Source organism: Mandrillus leucophaeus, unplaced genomic scaffold (genome assembly GCF_000951045.1).
Source record: "Mandrillus leucophaeus isolate KB7577 unplaced genomic scaffold, Mleu.le_1.0 Scaffold686, whole genome shotgun sequence".
NCBI classification, from domain to species: domain Eukaryota; kingdom Metazoa; phylum Chordata; class Mammalia; order Primates; family Cercopithecidae; genus Mandrillus; species Mandrillus leucophaeus.
In genome coordinates, this window is record NW_012107430.1 from 492,467 (window position 1) to 511,758 (window position 19,292).

Consider the following 19,292-nt stretch of genomic DNA (forward strand, 5'->3'; position numbering starts at 1 on the left):
AAATACAAAAGCAGGAAGGGTAATGCACAAGCAAAGCCGACCCACAGGATTCCATGGGGCACAACCCTTTCATTGTTTAATCGATATTCCCCTTACTGCTCAGGTGTAAAGCCTGCTTGCTCTCTTTTTTTCGTTATGCTCTGGAGCTTTACTTTCTAAGACATGATTTTTTGTTTTTTAAAGAGTAGCTATATAACCCATGGGATGAGGCAGAGAGACACACAGTGTCTTGCCAGATGGATAGGAAGATAATCTCTCATTTCCAATGAGTGGTTTTCTCATATTTTCAACCTGGAAAAAAAAAATGTGAGAAAGGTGGTTGGATGATTTGTGTAATAGAATGCAAGAGAATTTGTAGAGTAGAATGCACACAGTTCCTTCTGGTCAGCATGGTTCGCCTGCCAAAGCCCTGGGGCTGCCTTGCTCTCCAGGAATCATTGCTTCCCTGTCACTAATTTGTTCATTAATTTTCTTTCACTGCTAAGTACTTAGGCAAGAACAAATATTTTAAAGGTGGAACAAATATTCCTTTGTCCATCTGGAATTAGGAACAACTGCCTCACAAGCTGTAAACTCCTTTTAACCTCCTGCTGGGATTGTAACAATATAACTTAGTCTAGAAAGGGGTCCCTAAAGCCACTTAGATATTTTATTTGGTCCAACCACAACAACAACAACAACAACAACAAAACCAAAACAAAGCAAAACAGCAACAAAAAACCACACCTGCTTCAGAGTGTAAATTGAAGATACCATATCCAATGATGCATAACAATAAATAACGCAGAAGCCAGGAAGGGGAGAGAAGAGGGGGTGGAAAACAATAGCGGGGAAAAAGGCTATACATATATTTATTACCATTGAACTGTACACTTAAAATGGTAAAGATGGTAAATTTAAAAAAAAATTACATAGGCCAGGCGTGGTGGCTCACACCTGTAATCCCAGCACTTTGGAAGGCCACGGTGGGTGGATCATGAGGTCAGGATATGGAGACCATCCTGGCTAACATGGTGAAACCCCGTCTCTACTAAATATGCAAAAAATTAGCCGAGTGTGGTGGCACACGCCGGTAGTCCCAGCTACTTGGGAGGCTGAGGCAGGAGAATCGCTTGAACCCAGGAGGCAGAGGTTGCAGTGAGCCGAGATCGCGCCGCTGCACTCCAGTCTGGGTGCCAGAGCAAGACTCCATCTCAAAAAATAAATAAATCAATAAATAAAATTAAAATTAAATAAATAGCAACTACCCATTATTGATTTCCTAAGTGACTGGGGGAAATAAATTATTAGTGTTTAAAACTACCTTTTCTTCCTACCCTGCCCCCAGCATCATGTGGAGGGTGAATTCAGGGGAAGATGCTTGGATTTGCTGGGCAGATTGATGAGTGCAGTTTGGAGAAACAAGGAGGCCAACACTCTCCCGTATGTTTAGAGAGAGAAGGGGGCCTATGGTGGGCTTCTGGTATAGGCAAGATCAGCTTGAGTGTGGCCTAAAGAAAAGAAGAGAGGTAATTGGAGGACAGTGCACTCCTGAGAGGTGGTAGGGCGGTAAAGGGGATGGTGTGGCAGCTGCCATGAGGAGAGGAAATTTGCATCTTTTTTTTTTTTTTTTTTTTTTTACACGGAGTCTCACGCTATCGCTCAGGCTGGAGTGCAGTGGTGTGATCTTGGCTCTCTGCAACCTCTGCCTTCCTGGGTTCAAGCGATTCTCATGCCTCGAACTCCTGAGTAGCTGGGATTACAGGCATGTGCCACTACACACAGCTAATTTTTTGTATTTTTAGTGGAGACAGGGTTTCACCATGTTGGTCAGGCTGGTCTCAAACTCCTGACCTCATGTGATCCGCCTGTCTTATCCTCCCAAAGTGCTGGGATTACAGGCATCAGTCACTGCATCCGGCCCGGAAATTTGAGATATCTTAAAGGGGTATTTAGGGAACTTCACTGTGTAATGCAAACCCTCTTACATTATTTCCTTAGAAAATAACAACTTCAGCAAAAGATGCATTCCTTTTCTCAATGCTTTTGGAGTCGTATTTAGGTTTTTATTAAAAGTGAAAATATTTTGAGATTGCCCTTAGGTGGAAAGCAGGTTCACCCACAAAAAGTCACTTAATTCACTTGTTCACAAGTATTTATTGAGCGCCTACTGTGTGCCATGCACTGTTGTAAGCACTGACTTCTGTATTTTACCTACTGTGCATCAGTTACTTTATATATATTTTCTCACAAAAACCAATGAGCAGGTATTAGTTTCTTTTTCTGTTAGCTTAGTGTTTCCCAGAATTCACTGTGCATGAGAATGTGCACAATTTTAGACCCACCCCCAGAGACTGATTTAGTAGGTTTGGGGTGAATCACACTAAGTCCTTATTTCAAATGTACCCTGTAGCTGATTTTGAAATTTGCTGTGAGTACTCTAGGAAATACTGCTTTAACTTGTCAAAAGTGAATTTTCTTAAGCCTGGGTTGTTGTAGTATGGTATGTACAGTGGGGAAGTGGCGGGGAGAGAAGCAGTATTTCTTAGAGAACAGGAATAGCAATATACTAAAATTCTGAGCAAACTGCAAGGACGGACAAAACTTACGACAAGAATGAGGGAATAGTTGTGCACACATCTCTTTTTATGTGGAGTTACTTGCACTTCTTTTTCCCTTAGGGATTATGTGTTTGTGTGCGTATATAAGCATCAATGACTCAACTAATGTTTACTTTTATAGGTTTTAAACACTCTTAAAGCAGGTATGGTATCCCAAGTCTTCCTCAGTCCTCTTGGTATTATATAGAATTGTACAATAGGGTTCTCCAAGTTCTGTTCCTGATTTTTTACCCAGGAAGACAAAAAGACTGGGCGCAGTGGCTCATGCCTGTAATCCCAGCACTTTGGGAGGCTGAGCGAGCACATCACTGAGGTCAGGAGTTGGAGACCAGCCTGGCTAACATGGTGGAATCCCGTCCCTACTAAAGATACAAAAGTTAGCTGGGCACGGTGGCAGGCACATGTAATCCCAGCTACTTGGGACGCTGAGGCAGGAGAATTGCTTGAACCTGGGAGGTGGAGGTAGCAGTGAGCCGAGACCACGCCACTGTACTCCAGCCTAGGTGACAGAGTGAGACCCCATCTCAAAAAAAAAATGTTAGGCTGAGTATTGACAGTTTACCTTTCCTAAAGGTAAGTATTGACAGTTCCTAAAGGTAAGTATTGACAGTTTCCTAAAGGTAAGTATTGACAGTTTACCTTTCCTACCGTGATTTTCTCCCTTTGGAAGACACTTAAAAGTCTTCCTGTGTTTAGGAGTTTGATCATGAATGTTTTAATGAGGAGGTAAAGTAATTCAGGTAACTTGATGGTAGTTAGCAATCTCACCTGAGAAATGTTTAATTTTCATTAGCCAGAGATCATCTTCCCAATTTTGACAAAGCAATTGAGCTAACAGTAATTAGACCACCCCACCCTTGGCTGGATCTTGGGAGGAAATAAGTTGATGAGGGTGCCTATTTCTGATATGCGCTCTAGAGGAGATGGACCAATAGATTATCTACTCTGATGAATAGTATCTGGGAGGAATGGAAAAAGCACGAAAAGGACCAAGGCCTGTTTGTATGATGTCCATCCTGCTGTATGATGTCCAGAGACCCAATTCTGTTCTGTGAAAAATGTTAATGGACCAACCTTCAGTTCCGATGTAGGCAATAGCAGATCCAACACCACAATCTAAGTGCAGTGGCTTCAAGTACTAATCATTGCAATAAACCTGTGTGGCATCGTCTTGATTACCTTGTAGTTGTCTAAAGCACCATAATTTGGTTCTGATATCATGTGGCCATGTTCTTTAGGTTAGCCTCATCCCAGTAGAAGGGACGTGATGCTTGACTAGTTTTAAATCAATTGCCCGTCAGGTACTGGTTTAGGACTATATGGATGGCACAGTCATGGACAATAAAAGGTAAGGGTTACTTTGCTTAGAATGCTTCTGGAAAAGATTTTCCTTGCTCTTAAAAAGTGGAGATGCAAGGCCGGACACGGTGGCTCACACCTATAATCCCAGCACTTTGGGAGGCTGAGGGAGGTGGATCACCTGAAGTCAGGAGTTCGAGACCAGCCTGGCCAACATGGTGAAACCCTGTCTCTACTAAAAAAAAAAAAAAAAAAAAACACTAAAATTAGCTGGGCGTGATGGTGCACACCTGTAGTCCCAGTTACTTGGGAGGCTGAGGCAGGAAAATCACTTGAACTCAGGAGGCGGAGGTTGCAGTGAGCCAAGATCGCACCACTGCACTCCAGCCTGGGCAACAGAGTGAGACTCTGTTTTAAAAAAAAAAAAGTGGATATGCAGAAGTATTTCTCTTTTTAAGGCCTTACATGTTGTGTAAGGATTTGATGCTTAGAGTCTCTGTAGTCATCTAGCTTCTCTGAGAAAACAAGACCAAGGACAAAGCCAACACCCTTGTCATGACAAAGTAGAGAAATGGAAAACAGGGTCTTGCTATGGTTGCCCAGGCTGGCCTCAAGGGATCCTCCTGCCTCAGCCTCCTGAGTAGCTGGGACTACAGGTGCATGCCACTGCTCTTGGATTCCTTGATGTTTCTGAGATGCTAAAATGACTACTCTAGAAGCTATCTTGTGTCTTAGTGTTACATAAGATACTCACTTTATCATTGAAGCCATTTTTACTTGTGTTTTCTGTCACTTGTGGTCAAAAGTATGCAAAGTAATAACTCTGGCCCTATCATTCCATGTATACTCCTGAGATCCCAGAAGCATATGAGTTAATTTGTCAGTGAAGCTCACTCTATGATTTGGAGGAGTAGGGAACACTGGACTTGGGTTCAAGGGCAATTTATTACTTGTGTTTTAGGCAAGTCACAATCACTTAGCCTCATGTTCATCATCTATAAAATGATAGTAATTATGTAATTACAGAGTAGTTGTAAAAAACAAGTGAAGGCATTTTGTGTACAAATATAAGTTCTTTGTATCACTAGATGTTTTTGAAAGATGAATTTAGAGTCTCCAAGTTTACTGTAATGCCCAAATTTTAACATTCGGTGTTTTCACTGTTGTGTCTTACAGTGGCATTATTGAAATGATGTCTGTTAGGGAACAGCTGGAGAACAATGAGGCTGAATGGGATTCCCAGTGGCTCCCTCGAGGCTCAGTGGAAAAAGTCATGATGATTGTCAGTGTCTTCCACAGAACAGGAGGTAGTGGAACCTGGGCCACATATTCCTATGCTCTTTTGAGGCATTTTCAACTTAGTGCTTGCTAATTGGTTTTGACCAAGTTGGGTAGTTGTATGTAAGCTATACATCCAATAAGTACCTAAAAGTATAGCACAGTTTGTGTAGCCTATGTTTTTAGCTACAGATTTGAATGGAGATTTTAAATATAAACTTCAAATATTTTGTTCTTGATGTAATTTTCAAGTGTAAAAGTCAGTAATTTACATTAACTAAATAGTCTTTCTTGAGTTTTGGGTAACACCTATCTCAAAACTAAAAAATAAAACCAAAAAACCTCATCAACAGAAATTTTGTAAACATAGTTTTTATTCTTATCTTACCTTCAATGAAAAAGTCCTCATGCCACCAAAACATTTTTGAAACTCAGTAACTGAACACCAAACTCAGTAGCCTAATGATTACTTTTCTAGACAATTGCTGAATTATATTGCTTTAAAAAAATAGCTAAGATATTTTTATTACTTTATTCCTTTTTAAAGCAGCAATATCCCATTTTTTTCATAAAAATCTAAAATATCTCTAGTAGTCCCAAGTGTCTTATATTTATGTTTGTTCTAAGCATTTGTTTCATTCAGATTTTTCAGAAATAAGTGCACTTCTAAAGAGAAAATAAATTTAAATAAAGACAGCAGGAAAATAATCATGGTTGTAGCAAAACAGTTATTTTGAATGTTCTGAGTTTTAACAATTCAAAGGAGAATGTGTTTGGTAGCCAGGGACCTCTACGGACTAAATTCTCAATTCATTTATTTGTAGATCAGCAAAAGACAGATAGCTGCTGCTCCTGTCAGGAAGGACTGACTGATTGATTGTCTAAGGTTGTATACAATAAAACACCAAAAATAAATGTACTTAAAAATATTTTAAATTTAGAGATTTACACAAAAATATGCAGGTGTTTAAAAAACAGAAAAAGTATAGAAATAAATGAAACCCTATCTTAGGCCTTACCAACCAAAGAACATTTTTAATACTCCACACTTATTTGCCATTCACTAACTAGCTTATTAAATCAGCTATATACTGTATTCAGAAGTGGCTGGTTTATAAGCAATTCCTTATTTTCAGACAGCACAATGCTTCAATACATTTAAAGATTTAAAGCTATTAGTAATAAATGCATAAAAGAAAAATAACATAACTTGCTTTAATACAAAGGTTTTTAATAAAAAAGTCAAAGTCTACATTAAATCAGGAAATCGATAAATCTGAATTATACAAGCTTTCTATATACTTAGAAAAACCAAAAACACACAGTTTATAATAAAACTCTTTTAATTCAAAATAGAGTCTAATTTAAAGAAAATGTCATTATGCCCAGTTGATTAGATAGGGTTTTGTCATTTAAATTAAATTATTCACCTGAAGTATGGGAAATGTATAATAGAGAAAATTCAATCTCAAGGGTACTTTGCAAATTATCTAGTTAATTTGCATCATGAATTCTTAGCTTCCAAAGGGCAGACACAGTCTTTAATTGCTTTTAGATAGGCACTTAAGAAATGCTTTTGATGAGGAGAAAACCCCAAAGATTGTGAATCACTCTATTAACTCCAGGGAAGAATGAGACTCTCAACAAAGTAGCTTTCCAGAACTACCCTTCCAGTGCCAAGAAAGTAAAACTATTTGCAAGCTCTTTCTTGTAATAAGAATGAGGGAACTCAAAACAAAAAAAATGCTCTATTATGCAATTAAAAAGTAAACTTAGGTAAATCAGTTTCTTTTTATCAATCTCTGTCAATTTGAATTAATGGTATTTTTCAGTACCATTTCAAGAATAGTTACCATACTAGAACTAGACAATGTTGCAATTACTTCATATCTTACCTATTCATTATCACACTAGCAAAACAGTCCTTTTTTTAAAAAGGGGAGTGATGTGGGGTGTGAAAATCTCATAAACCTCAGCAAAAGTTAGTATTATTTAATTAAAGGCAGTTATAATTAGAAAAATTAGAGTTAGTCAAATTGAGAAATCCACAGAGTTTTTAATAGCTCTCTCCCCTAAATACTAAAAAAATCCAGACTAGAAAAAATGGAAGTGAACTGTTAGATAAACACGTAAGTACTCAACAAATATTTAAAAAGAAACAAACCAAAAATGGGAGAGTTGGGGGAAGCAGGATGGTCTTTTGAAAACACTGTGGAGCTACCTAGCAGCAACATTTGTAAAAGCTTTTGTAGATTTGCATAATGCTCCTATGCAATTCTTCCCCAATAGGAAGACATTCCTACAAATAATTCATCACGTTAGATTTTGATCACAGATCATTTATAACGGTTATCATGGTTGTATCTTTAAAAAATTTCATCCATTAACAGTTAAGACAAACATTAGGCCGTTCTTTGCTAGCATATTATTCCTCAGCTACTACTAATGAAACCAAAACCTCAGAGAGTTGTTTGAATTAGAATTAAAATATTAAGCTAGAAAAGATTATTTAATTCTTAGGGAGATACCCAAAGAATTTGATGCTGATATTCTCTCTCCTCTCATCACAACCCCCTGGCCTGCATTTACTTCCTTAATTCCATCTATATTCACCACAGTGATGTAGCTAAACATGAACAATATTGCCCTTTAATAAGCTGACCTCTATCAAAGATCTGTCAGGTCTGAATACACCACGCCCACAGGAAAGGAAAATTCTACTCAGTTGTGAACATCCATTCTGTTCAAGATCTTTGGTACATTTGGAGCATAAGAAAATAATGGCACAATAATACAAGTACTATCAAAGGAAAAATTTTCATCAAAAGAAATAAAAGTTAACCAGCCATGATATGTAACAACTTTCTAGAAAACCAAAGTAAATAGCTTTTTGTTCTCTGCAAGTCCATTTACATGATAGAAGTTTGACATTTAAAAAAATAGTTTAATAAAAATACACTAATTCTACAAGCAGCCTTCATGGTCATTTCTTAATTTCAACTCACCATAATCAAATTAAAATAATGCCATGTCCTCTTGTTAAAAAAAGAAGTCCTCTTGTCACAAGAAAATCAACTTTACATGTTATATAATACAGTACATCTCCCTATGAGTATACAGACTACGTATATAAAGGTCATCAGTATTTCTGAATGCAACGTAAATATATTAGTGGAGTGCTTGAGTGAAGGTGTTAAACTTTCTCTTCCTTATTATAAACTTGTCACTCCTTACTGTGGAGTTTGTGTAATAACTTGATGATAAATTCTATTTTTTAAAGAACCAGTGAATTTCTTTTTAAATCTCTTAAAACCATCACAGAAATTGTCTTCATATATATTCTACAGATGTCCAAACCAATAGGGCAATGTTCTAACACCAACTATGGAAGATGGCTTTTACTGATTATCTAGACCCATAAGATTTGCAGTAAAACATCAATACTGCAGTGTTACCTACAGGTTAGCCTATGTTGCTTTAAATGATATGTGTTTCTCCTGAATTAATTAGAGGTGTTACAGTTCAAAGCCACAGCACACACAGGCAGAATGGACCTTAAGACGCATGTAGGCAGTGCAGTTAGAAAGGGATGTCCGTTCCTTTTATTCCAGTACCTTCGTATAATAAAGTTAACAAAAATAATAAAATATTAAAAAAAAAAGAGCCAGCTGGCACTGCCAACCAATTCCTATAGTAGTCTCAGAAATCCTAATCCTGTAGAATTTCCTCTTGTAGTCAATAAGCACCACCGTCTTCAGGAGTATTTCAGTGTATTGTTATCTACGCCAAGCAAGCCTGGTGATGCAGCTACCTGAGTTCTCTTGGTTGTGGGTGAATGTTATCTTCATTCATAATTTCCCAGCTTTCATGTAGGTGGGAATAGAGCCACGTTGAGTCAACCCTTCAAACCTTTTATAGGTATAATTGAGAAAAACCCAGTCTTTGGATTTGTAGTCCGGTTCTGTGGTATTTGGCACTAGAAAGAGAAAAATTAAAGGAATTTCATTAGTGAAATGCCATCATCTTCACAGACTTTTAATAGTGGTAGTTACATCATAGATTGTCTTACCTGGTTGTAAAATATCAGATTCAGGGAAGTCATCAAAATTTGAAGTATCATCAATGCTTTTGATTTCTATGGGGATTGCTGCTGGCCTTTCCCTATAAAAAGGTATGGAGTAGGCATGAATTCTCAATTTCCAACAAATAATTCTACTTGTAAATTCTGCATACCATTTTATAGATATTAGAAAAGCCAAGGAAATTTATTGTGGATTTGAGAATAAAGGGAGTTCAAAATAGCTGAGTATAATTTTTTATTAAAATGTTTTCATTTACTTAGAATTTAAATTTTTTTTTAATTTTTGTGGTTATGTTGTAGGTATATATATTTATAGGGTCCACGAGATGTTTTAATACTGGCATGAAATGGATAATAAGCACATCATGCAGAATGGGGGGTCCATCCCCTCAAGCATTTATCTTTTGAGTCACAAACAATCCAATTACATTCTAAGTTATTTTTAAATTTACAATTATTATTGACTATAGTCACCCTCTTGTCTATTAAGTAGTAGGTCTTATTCATTCTGTTTTCTTTTTGTACCCATTAAGCATCCCCACCTACTTGTCATTTTTATATCTCTGTACCAAGCCTTTCTCATACTATTTTTTTAAGAGGAAAAATGAGCTAATGAAAAGTAAAAGAAGAGGTTTTATTTAAAAGATTGTATAATTATATAAAGTATGTGAGATATTATGAGGACGGGATCCTTCTTAATTGATTTAGGAATAGAATTCTACTAGTAGACAATCCATAAAATGTCATTTGGGAAAATAAGGGGCACATAGGTGAATGAACTATATATTTGTGATGAAATCCGCATGCAAAAATTTCTGTCATATAAATTTTAAGAGAATCAAAGATACTCAGTTAAAAAGAAATCAGTCAAGATAATGCCTTCTTATCATGCTAAAAAGTTTAACTACAGAAATGGTCAAAAGAAGCTATCAGTTTTTATTGCTTCTGTTTTTTCAACAAATATTTATTGGATTTATTAGGTGCTAAGTTTACCAAATTACGTAAAACCATATATATTTTTTACCTGAATTATTCCAACTCGTTTATACTTAGTATACTACTTTAATAAACCTAGTTTAGAGGAAAGAACCCTGGAGGCCTGAGAGCTGACCTTCCTTGTTATTAACTAGCAGTATGACCTTAGGCAGCCAAGTCCCTGCTCCATGACTGTTCCCACCTTATAAAACCAAAAGAACTGACAGTCTCTAAGCATCCTTCCCACTGTAAAATGGGGGGTATCATAGTTCTATTGAATTAAGTTGTGTGTGTATAGTATTATACAGCATAGTGGTTTAAGAGGCCTCCACACTGCGGCACTGTAACTTCTCTGTGCCTTAGTTTCCTCACTTGTAAAACAGGGATAATAACAGTTCCTATTTTATAGAGCTTATATGAAGATAAGATGAGAAATGCAAGTAAAGTACTTAAAACAGTGCTGGACACAATAAATGATTTTTAAACATTAGCTATTATTACAATAGGCAGAGTGGGCTGGGCGCCTGTAATCCCAGCACTTTGGGAGGCCAAGGCAGGTGGATCGCTTGAGCTCAGGAGTTCAAGACCAGCCTGAGCAATTGGGCAACATAGTGAAACCCCATCTCTACAAAAAAAAAAAAAAAAAGCAACAAAATTAGCTGGGTGTGGTGGCACGTGCCTATAGTTCCAGCTACTTGGGGGGCTGAGGTGGGGGGATCATTTGAGGCTGGGAGGTCAAGGCTGCGGTAAGCCATGATCATGCCACAGCACTCCAGCCTGGGCGACAGAGTGAGAGACCCTGTCTCAAAAAAATAAGTTAATAGTAATAGGCAGAATGCCTAGCACACAGCAGGTTCTCCAGTGAAGAGCTATACCAAGGAAATGACACATAAGCTATCTTGGAAGATGCAAAGGAGCCAGCTAGGCAGGGTAGGGGTAGAGGCAGCAGGGAAAGGGCATTTCAGTCAGGATGAATAGCAAATGGCAAAACTTAGAGGTGGGAAGAGGAGTAGGAAAGGCCATCCAAGATGCAACTTCTGCAGATGAGGCAAGCGCTATATCCTGCAGTCCTAAGAAAGCAGTGAAGGCTTCTTAACTGTATTCCAAGTGCAAAAGGATGCAGCAAAGTGGCATGGCCAGATTTATGCTTCTAAACTGTTGCTGTGTGGAGAACAGATCAAACCTACTGACGGTAGTTTGGCCATAAACTGAAAAAAAGCCAATGCTCACAATGAACAACTGTAAGCAAATTCTTAAGTTACTTGTATAATGCCCAACCAATGTTTAAAGAGGGTACCTTCTTATAAATTAATTAAGGAGACACTATGTGCTATATTACAGCAAGCACAAAAATGAGGGGTCACTGTGTGAAATGTAAATACATCTTTCATGTGCTAACAGCCTTCACTGTGAGTATGAACGTAAGAATTTAAAAAGGTGCCCAATGTTCTTCCCTGAAAGTGGATGTTAGCCTAAAATGAGTCATTGGGCTGTAGCCACAATAGTCCCACTCACTTACATAATCCAGAAAACACTGCAGCAATGACATTATATGTGACTTTTGTATTTAATCTAGCAGAATCAGAGGTAAATTAATTGTCAACTCTAGCAATTTGTTTTCACTCAGACCTTTCCCATTCAAAGCCTAGGAACATACCTTATGTGCTCCCAGTCGACACCTTCAAAAAAGGGATGACCTTTTATTTCTTCTACTCCACTATTTCCAATTCTGTTTTCAGAATCAATACAAAATCTACAACATGGAAGCAGAGAAATTATCATACAAAAGTTACATCTAAAGTATTCTAGCTGCATTACTTCAAATATTTCTTTTTTAAAGCAATATGTTTTTCTTTTATTGATGTTAACTACGTTTATTGTAGGAAATGTGGAAGAAAATAAAAATCATCGGTAAGCACATTATTTAGCAATAACTACTGTAAATATTCTGATCTAATCTTTTACAATATTTAAAATACTATGTTGCTACCATGGTTACTATGTTAGGTCTACTTTTTTTCACTTGATATACTGAGAAAATTTGCCAAAGTCATTAAATATTTTTCAAGAATTTTTTTTTTTTTTTTTGTGAGACAGAGTCTCACTCTGCCGCCCAGGCTCCAATGCAGTGGCGCGATCTTGGCTCACTGCAAGTCCCACCTCCCAGGTTCACACCATTCTCCTGCCTCAGCCTCCCGAGTAGCTGGGACTACAGGCGCCCGCCACCACGCCTGGCTAATTTTTTGTATTTTTAGTAGAGACGGGATTTCACCATGTTAGCCAGGACGGTCTCAATCTCCTGACCTCATGATCTGCCCACCTCCGCCTCCCAAAGTGCCGGGATTACAGGTGTGAGCCCCTGTGCCCGGCCAATAAATTTGTTTTCTAGAACTTACAAATAGAAATATTATAGCCAGTCTACTATTGAGCCAGTCCACTGTTGTTGAACATTTAAATAGTTTTCAATTTTCACTATTAAATACCATGATAAACATATTGTACTTAAATCTTTATACGTATCTGATTATCTGCATAAGCGAAATCCCTCGAACTTCTGGGTCAAAGGTCATATATAGTTTAGGGATTTTAAAAAAATAATATGCTGCCAACTGCTATTCCCACAAGTTGTTCCAATTTATATTCCTTCCAGCCATTCACAGCAGTACCAAACACTTCATATTAATTGAGGAACACATGGAATTTTTTGCTTAGCAGATTTCACATATATACTTTTCATGACAGGAATCTGCTATTAACATTTTCTCTCTTCTCTTTAATGGAATCAGATCATTGCATTCTAACAGAAGTGACCTTCTGCTTTTATATATATCAGTAACTGAAGCAATACAAGACCTCCTCCCTCTTTTTCATTCCTAATTTTTTTTCCACATACTTCCTTTTAAGAGTTTACATTTTTAAAAACACCTTTATTGATCTCTTTGACTGTATACATCAGTGTATACATCCCCTCTTCCCCCACAAAAGTGAAATGAGTCTTTTAGGTTCTTAGGAAATTTTAAGACACTGTGAACTCCTCTAGGAATTTAACCACTAACCTGAGAATTAAGTCCTTGGCTTTCTCAGATATAGGTACCTCTGGAGGAAATACCAGAGTTTCTTTCCAGTTCATCACTTTTCTGTATGTTTCTTGAGGTGTTTCAGAGCAGAAAGGTGGATATCCTAGGTATCAAATAAATAAAAAACGTTTCATCAGCTTTGTGATCAGTGAAGTTATACCCACCAAACATGTGCTACAAGAAACCAAACAACCCTGAGTGCCTATTTAATAGTCAAAAATGCCACCATTCATCAATTTACAATAACGTTGCTAATAAAGTCAATAAAATAAAGGATTTAAAGCACTGCCTCCCCTTTTACCTGAAAAGCTATGAAGATAACCACTTTTATACATGGGAGTCTGGGTTAAATACCCACCTTCCTGAAACAGGATCCCTGGAGAGCTCACTGGTATTGATCAGTATGTATTTAACATTGGGGGAACATCAGAATTAAGTTTAAAAGACCTCAAATATTTTAGTCAATGATATCTGTAATATATTCAAACAGTGGCACTCAAGGAAATATACATGTTTTGTACATAAATGAATGATAAAACATACCTATTAGCATTTCATACATAATCACTCCCAAAGACCACCAGTCACACAATTTGTTGTAACCAGTCTGCATGAATACTTCTGGAGCAATGTAATCTGGTGTCCCAACTGTGGAATATGCCTACAAAGGAGCAGCTTGTCAAACCAGCATTCTTAACATTTAAAAACTATCTATCTGAGGATGGCTTAGTACTAGAAAAAGCAATATATAGAGGAGGTAAATTTTCACTTATATTTATTTTGCATGTTAATCATGTGCAAGGCTTAGCGGTAGGTAGTGAGTCAGATAATATGTTATAGCCTATTATTTTTCAGTCTGTTGACTTTCCTGAGGGAATGCTGAATTAGTTTTCCTTTCCCCACTTGGTTGAACAAATATTTATAGAGTGTCCATATGTGCCAGGCATTTTAAAAGAATATATTATTTCTGCCCCCACAAGAAGCTCAATGAAGTTTTTTTATATATAGCCTTCAGTCTATTTCAAAAAGAATGAAAAAGCTGAACCTAGAAGACCTGGCTTCCCCACTCACCACTAATGTGTTCTTGGGCAAATTATTTAATTTCTCTGAGGCTCAGCTTCTGCTTCCATAAAACTGGAATAATAATACCTGCCTTAATAGAGTTGATAGGAAGATGAAATGATAAACGGATGTGTTTTGTACACTACCAACTATAAAAATAAGCATGAGGTATTTTCATTATAAATGTAGTTCCAGGGTACTGCTTATCTATTAGGAAGCTATGCAGTTTTTAATTCTTAATTCATATAAAATCTTACAAAAATGATTTCTACAAGGCAGTAATTGTCAACTAGGGGTAGTACTCTTGGGGCCATGGCAAAATGTATGACTGCAGATTTTGTCATCTCAGTGACATGACTGGCATTTAGAGGGCAGGGGATCCAAGTGCTAAAGAAATTTCCTGCCCCAAACACTGAGTCCTCTCTACTTCTCCCTTGGGAAACACTTGATCTAAGGCTTGGCAACTACTGGCCATGAGAATAAAAAAAACACACACCTGAGTAATCACCTATGAATATTTTGTAAATGGGGGGGTACAGAATTCCCCCACCATAATTTTAAGCAGTATTCAGTTTTTCCCCTTTAAAAATAGGGAATATTGCAATTATTCTCAATCACAAAACCTAATCTAAAACTGACACATTTTAAAAGTAAAACAAAGTGTCTCTCCTTAATGTGTAACTGAATACATTTAAAAATACTGAAATGTTTTTACAAGCATAGGAAGTTTGCAGTTACTTAGGTTAATGATATTATAAACTCAATAATGCAAAGGTCATTTTATTTGGTTTTAGAGGGTATTAGCCTGTTATTTTTCAGTCTATTGACTTTCCTAAGGGAATGGTGAGTTTTCCTTTCATCACTTGGTTGAACAAATATTTATAGAGTGTCTGTATGTGCCAGGCATTTTATAAGAAACGAGGAAAACAAAATCCAAAGGCACATTCTTAACCTGTAGACAGTTCATGGACCATGTTAACAGGACAAAGGGAAAGAGGAGGAAGGGGAAGCAATTATTCTATCTGCTCAGTTACAGAGAGGAAATAGTATAGGGTGAAAAATCATGTAATTCTATATTAAAGGGGTAATTAAATTTATCTGTGGCAAAGCCAGCTTTTTCAAATTTTATCTGTTTTATTGTAACACTGTTTACATCCCAAACTTCCTGTTTACTTTGTCTATAAAGAAGTTCTTAGAAACTCACAACCACTTTACTTGCTGATTGATATTTGCTGTATCAGGATTTATAACACAGGTATGAAAAATGGAAATCACAAGGCATTCATTACAATTGCATTCACCTCAGTGAGTTTTATTTAAAGTGCTAATTACTAGTAAACAGCTTACTCATAGGTATGCTCAGTCAAGTACTCTAAAGTTATAAAGTAAAAACCAACACTTTGCTTTACAGGCAAGGAAACTTAACAGAGAAACTAAGAAAACCGTGTGATTCCAAAACAAGCGCTATCATTGTTACGATGTGAATACTAATTGTTATAAAGATACAAATAATCAAGTTAAAACCAGTTAAGATTTTAGAACCAAGGCACAAAATTCTTTCTTAAAAACTGGTTGACTCACCAGTTGTCTCCTGTTCTTCTTCCAAGTTTCTGCTTTCCTCTTTGAGTTCATGTTCTGAAATGCTAATTTCAACAATATGGAATTGTAATCACGAGAGAAAAATGCTCTCCACAAAAACAAAATCACACATATACATCTAAAACACAGTGGATTAAGGAGTGGGGAAAGGGAAAGAACCTTCCGTTCTCTACAGTATCTTAACCAGGGAAAAAACAAAACAAACAAACAAAACCAAACTTACAGAAGTCACTTGGTGGGTTGTGTGTGAGATTTCTATAAAATTCAGTCCTGTGAGCTTTCTTTAATCCCGTACACAAACCAAAATCAGATAATTTTACATGACCCTAAAAAAAATCCAGTAAAATTAGATTATATTAACTTTGAAAACAAAAAGCCTTGTTATAAACTCCTCTGTTAAATGCCAATTGTTATAACAGTTCTTAGCTTGGGATTTATACAAGTAAAATGTAAAATTATAAGTATCTGATGATGATGATTTTTAAAAGTAGAAAATGGAGGGAGATAAAAAGAGAGCCATATTCCCTGTTGTCATTTCATTCTCAAGTTGTCTCCTAGTACCTTATCATACAAAATAATGTTGTTTAGCAATATTCTAAATTGCAGTTGCTGATATCCACTCACAAAATCAGCTCTACTGCTCTAAAAAAATAATCAACAGCCTAGTAATTCACCAGTTTATTCACATGCCTTGGCATCCAATAAAAGGTTGTCTGGCTTAATATCCCGATGGATGAAACCCAACTGGTGGATCGCATCTATTGCCAGAACAGTCTCTGAAATGTAGAACTGTGTCTCCTCTTCTGTCAAGGTGTCTTTCTTCATTAGCAATGTCATCATGTCACCTAAATAAAGGGAAGTCAAATATATTATTATTGAAAATGTCTCAAAGGTGGAATACCTTGTAAAAGCTTTCCTGAATTTTTTTTTTTTTTTTTTTTTGAGACAGTCTCACTCTGTTGCCCAGGTTGGAGTGCAGTGGTGTGATCATGGCTCACTGCAAACTCTACCTCCTGGGTTCAAACAGTTTTCGTGCCTCAGCCACCCAGGTAGCTGGGATTACAGGTGTGTGCCACCACACCCAGCTAATTTTTGTATTTTTAGTACAGACGGGGTTTTGCCATGTTGGCCAGGTTGGTCTCAAACTCCTGGTTTCAAGCTATCTGCCTGCCTCAGCATCCCAAAGTACTGGGATTACAGGCATGAGCCACCATGCCCAGGTAGCTTTCCTGAGTTTGCATTTTATGATCTACCCAGTATATTTCTAACCATATCTTGGGCCAAATAAAAGTGCCATTGCATAAGCAGAAATTTCATGACTTTTAATGGTTTTAAGGCAGACGCCATGTGAAATCAAATCACGAAAGAGCTGATAATGAAATAATATATACCACTCAACTAACTGCTGAGGAAAATGTCAAACTGCAAAAAAATCAGAATAGTGCGCCTGGAAACCAAATATATTCTTTTGGAGTTTAGTGGGACATTATCCCACTAAAAAAAGGCACCTGCAGACATTCTTTTATTTTCAAGGAATTTTAAAAGTTTTAACAGTTTTAACTGTTGTAAACACTGGTGCACTTACAACACAGAATTGACAACTGATTACATTTTTTTCATATGTGTTTTGAGGCTTAAAAAAAAATAGGGGGGTGGGGGCAGTGGCTCACACCTGTATTCCCAACACTTTGGAAGGCTGAGGTGGGTGGATCACTTGAGGTCAGGAGTTCGAGACCAGCCTGGCCAATATGGTGAAACCTCGTCTCGACTAAATACAAAAAAATTAGCTGGGCATGGTGGCAGGCGCCTGTAATCCCAGCTACTCAGGAGGCTGAGGCAGGAGAATCGCTTGAACCAGGGAGGCAGAGGTTGCAGTGCGCCAAAATCATACCAATGCACTCCAGCCTAGGCAACAGAGCGAGACTTCATCTCAAAAAATAAAAATTAAAAACAAAACAAAACAAACAAAAAAGCAAGTATTCTTTGCCCTCCATTGCCATTCTTTTCCCCTTGCCCTCTTTGCTGAGCAATGATTAAACCTGTTTTCTTTATAAATTACACAGTCTCAGGTATTTTTTTTGTAACAACACAAAATAAACTAACGTAACTTCACTAACAATCAGTGAACCCAGAACGGTCATATTTAAAATGTGCTAACTTTATCATTCCTTTAAAACAATCTGTTTGTGGTAAAAATGAGCATCAATATGGTAGTAAATATTTTTAAACTATGACACTGTAAAGCCTCAGAGCAAGGAATATAAAAGTAAACCTCACCAATAAAATTATCATTGCATATAAAGATGTGCTTGTATCAGTCTGTCATTGATACAATGTTTCCTTTTACCTCCAGGGAGAAATTCCATGATCAGATAAAGATTCCTCTTATCCTGAAAACTGTAAAACATCTTCACCACCCAGGCACCATCTGCTTCTACCAAAATATCTCTTTCTGCTCGGATATGGGCCACCTAGATGAATATATTTTTGAAAAAAAAAAATCGTAAGCACATCACACATTTGTCAAACTCATCTCTTATGGATATCCATCCATATCAGTTAATGAAGAAAAGATGGAATTTCAGAAGATTTGATACATATATGAATGATCATATTCTCATCAAATATGGAGAACCTCAAGAAATAGTTTATTTTAGCTTATATCTTTAGGTCTAAAAAGGTGAGGTCCACAGGTATATTATGTGAGGCTAAGGCCTCTGAGGTAGAGCAAGAATCATTCTAACAACTTTTTAACCAGAATCTCTACCCAGCCTAGGATCCTGGCTTTGTCATGTAAAAGTCATAGTGTGACTTTTAAAGTTAAAAGTAGTAAGCCGGGCTGGGTGCAGCGGCTCACGCCTGTAATCCCAGCACTTGGGAGGCCAAGGCGGGCGGATCATGAGGTCAAGAGATCGAGACCATCCTGGCTAAAATGATGAAACCCCGTCTCTACTAAAAATACAAAAAATTAGCCAGGCGTGGTGGCACGCGCCTGTAGTCCCAGCTACTCGGGAGGCTGAGGCCGGAGAATCACTTGAACCTGGTAGGCAGAGGATGCAGTGAGCTGAGATCGCGTCACTGCACTCCAGCCTGGTGATAGAATGAGACTCCATCTCAAAAAAAAAAAAAAAAAAAAGGAGTAAGCAATGCCCTGTAAATTGGTATAGCAAAGCCAAGGTTGGCAAAAAATAGCACACTATTTTTAATTGTTAAAGGTCCCAGCTTGATCATTATTTGGTGTTTTTTTAAGAAATAGTGACAATTATAGTAACTTTATATTATATTTAGTATTATAACATAAAACCTCTATCGTATCTATAA

At 37.2% G+C, this 19,292-nt stretch overlaps 1 protein-coding gene across 1 annotated transcript in view; it reads right to left on the bottom strand.

Annotated features, from left to right (window-relative positions):
• Positions 1–5,533: 5,533 nt before the first annotated feature.
• Positions 5,534–19,292, bottom strand: part of STK38L (serine/threonine kinase 38 like) — a 79,318-nt gene continuing 65,559 nt past the window's right edge. The window contains exons 6-14 of the mRNA XM_012002403.1: positions 18,319–18,442; positions 16,662–16,816; positions 16,195–16,297; positions 15,954–16,015; positions 13,854–13,971; positions 13,290–13,413; positions 11,891–11,986; positions 9,247–9,338; positions 5,534–9,153 (exon numbers count right to left, since the gene is read on the bottom strand). Coding sequence (XP_011857793.1) covers positions 9,026–9,153; positions 9,247–9,338; positions 11,891–11,986; positions 13,290–13,413; positions 13,854–13,971; positions 15,954–16,015; positions 16,195–16,297; positions 16,662–16,816; positions 18,319–18,442 — 1,002 coding nt within the window. The 3' untranslated portion in view covers positions 5,534–9,025. The remainder of the gene's footprint in view (positions 9,154–9,246; positions 9,339–11,890; positions 11,987–13,289; positions 13,414–13,853; positions 13,972–15,953; positions 16,016–16,194; positions 16,298–16,661; positions 16,817–18,318; positions 18,443–19,292) is intronic.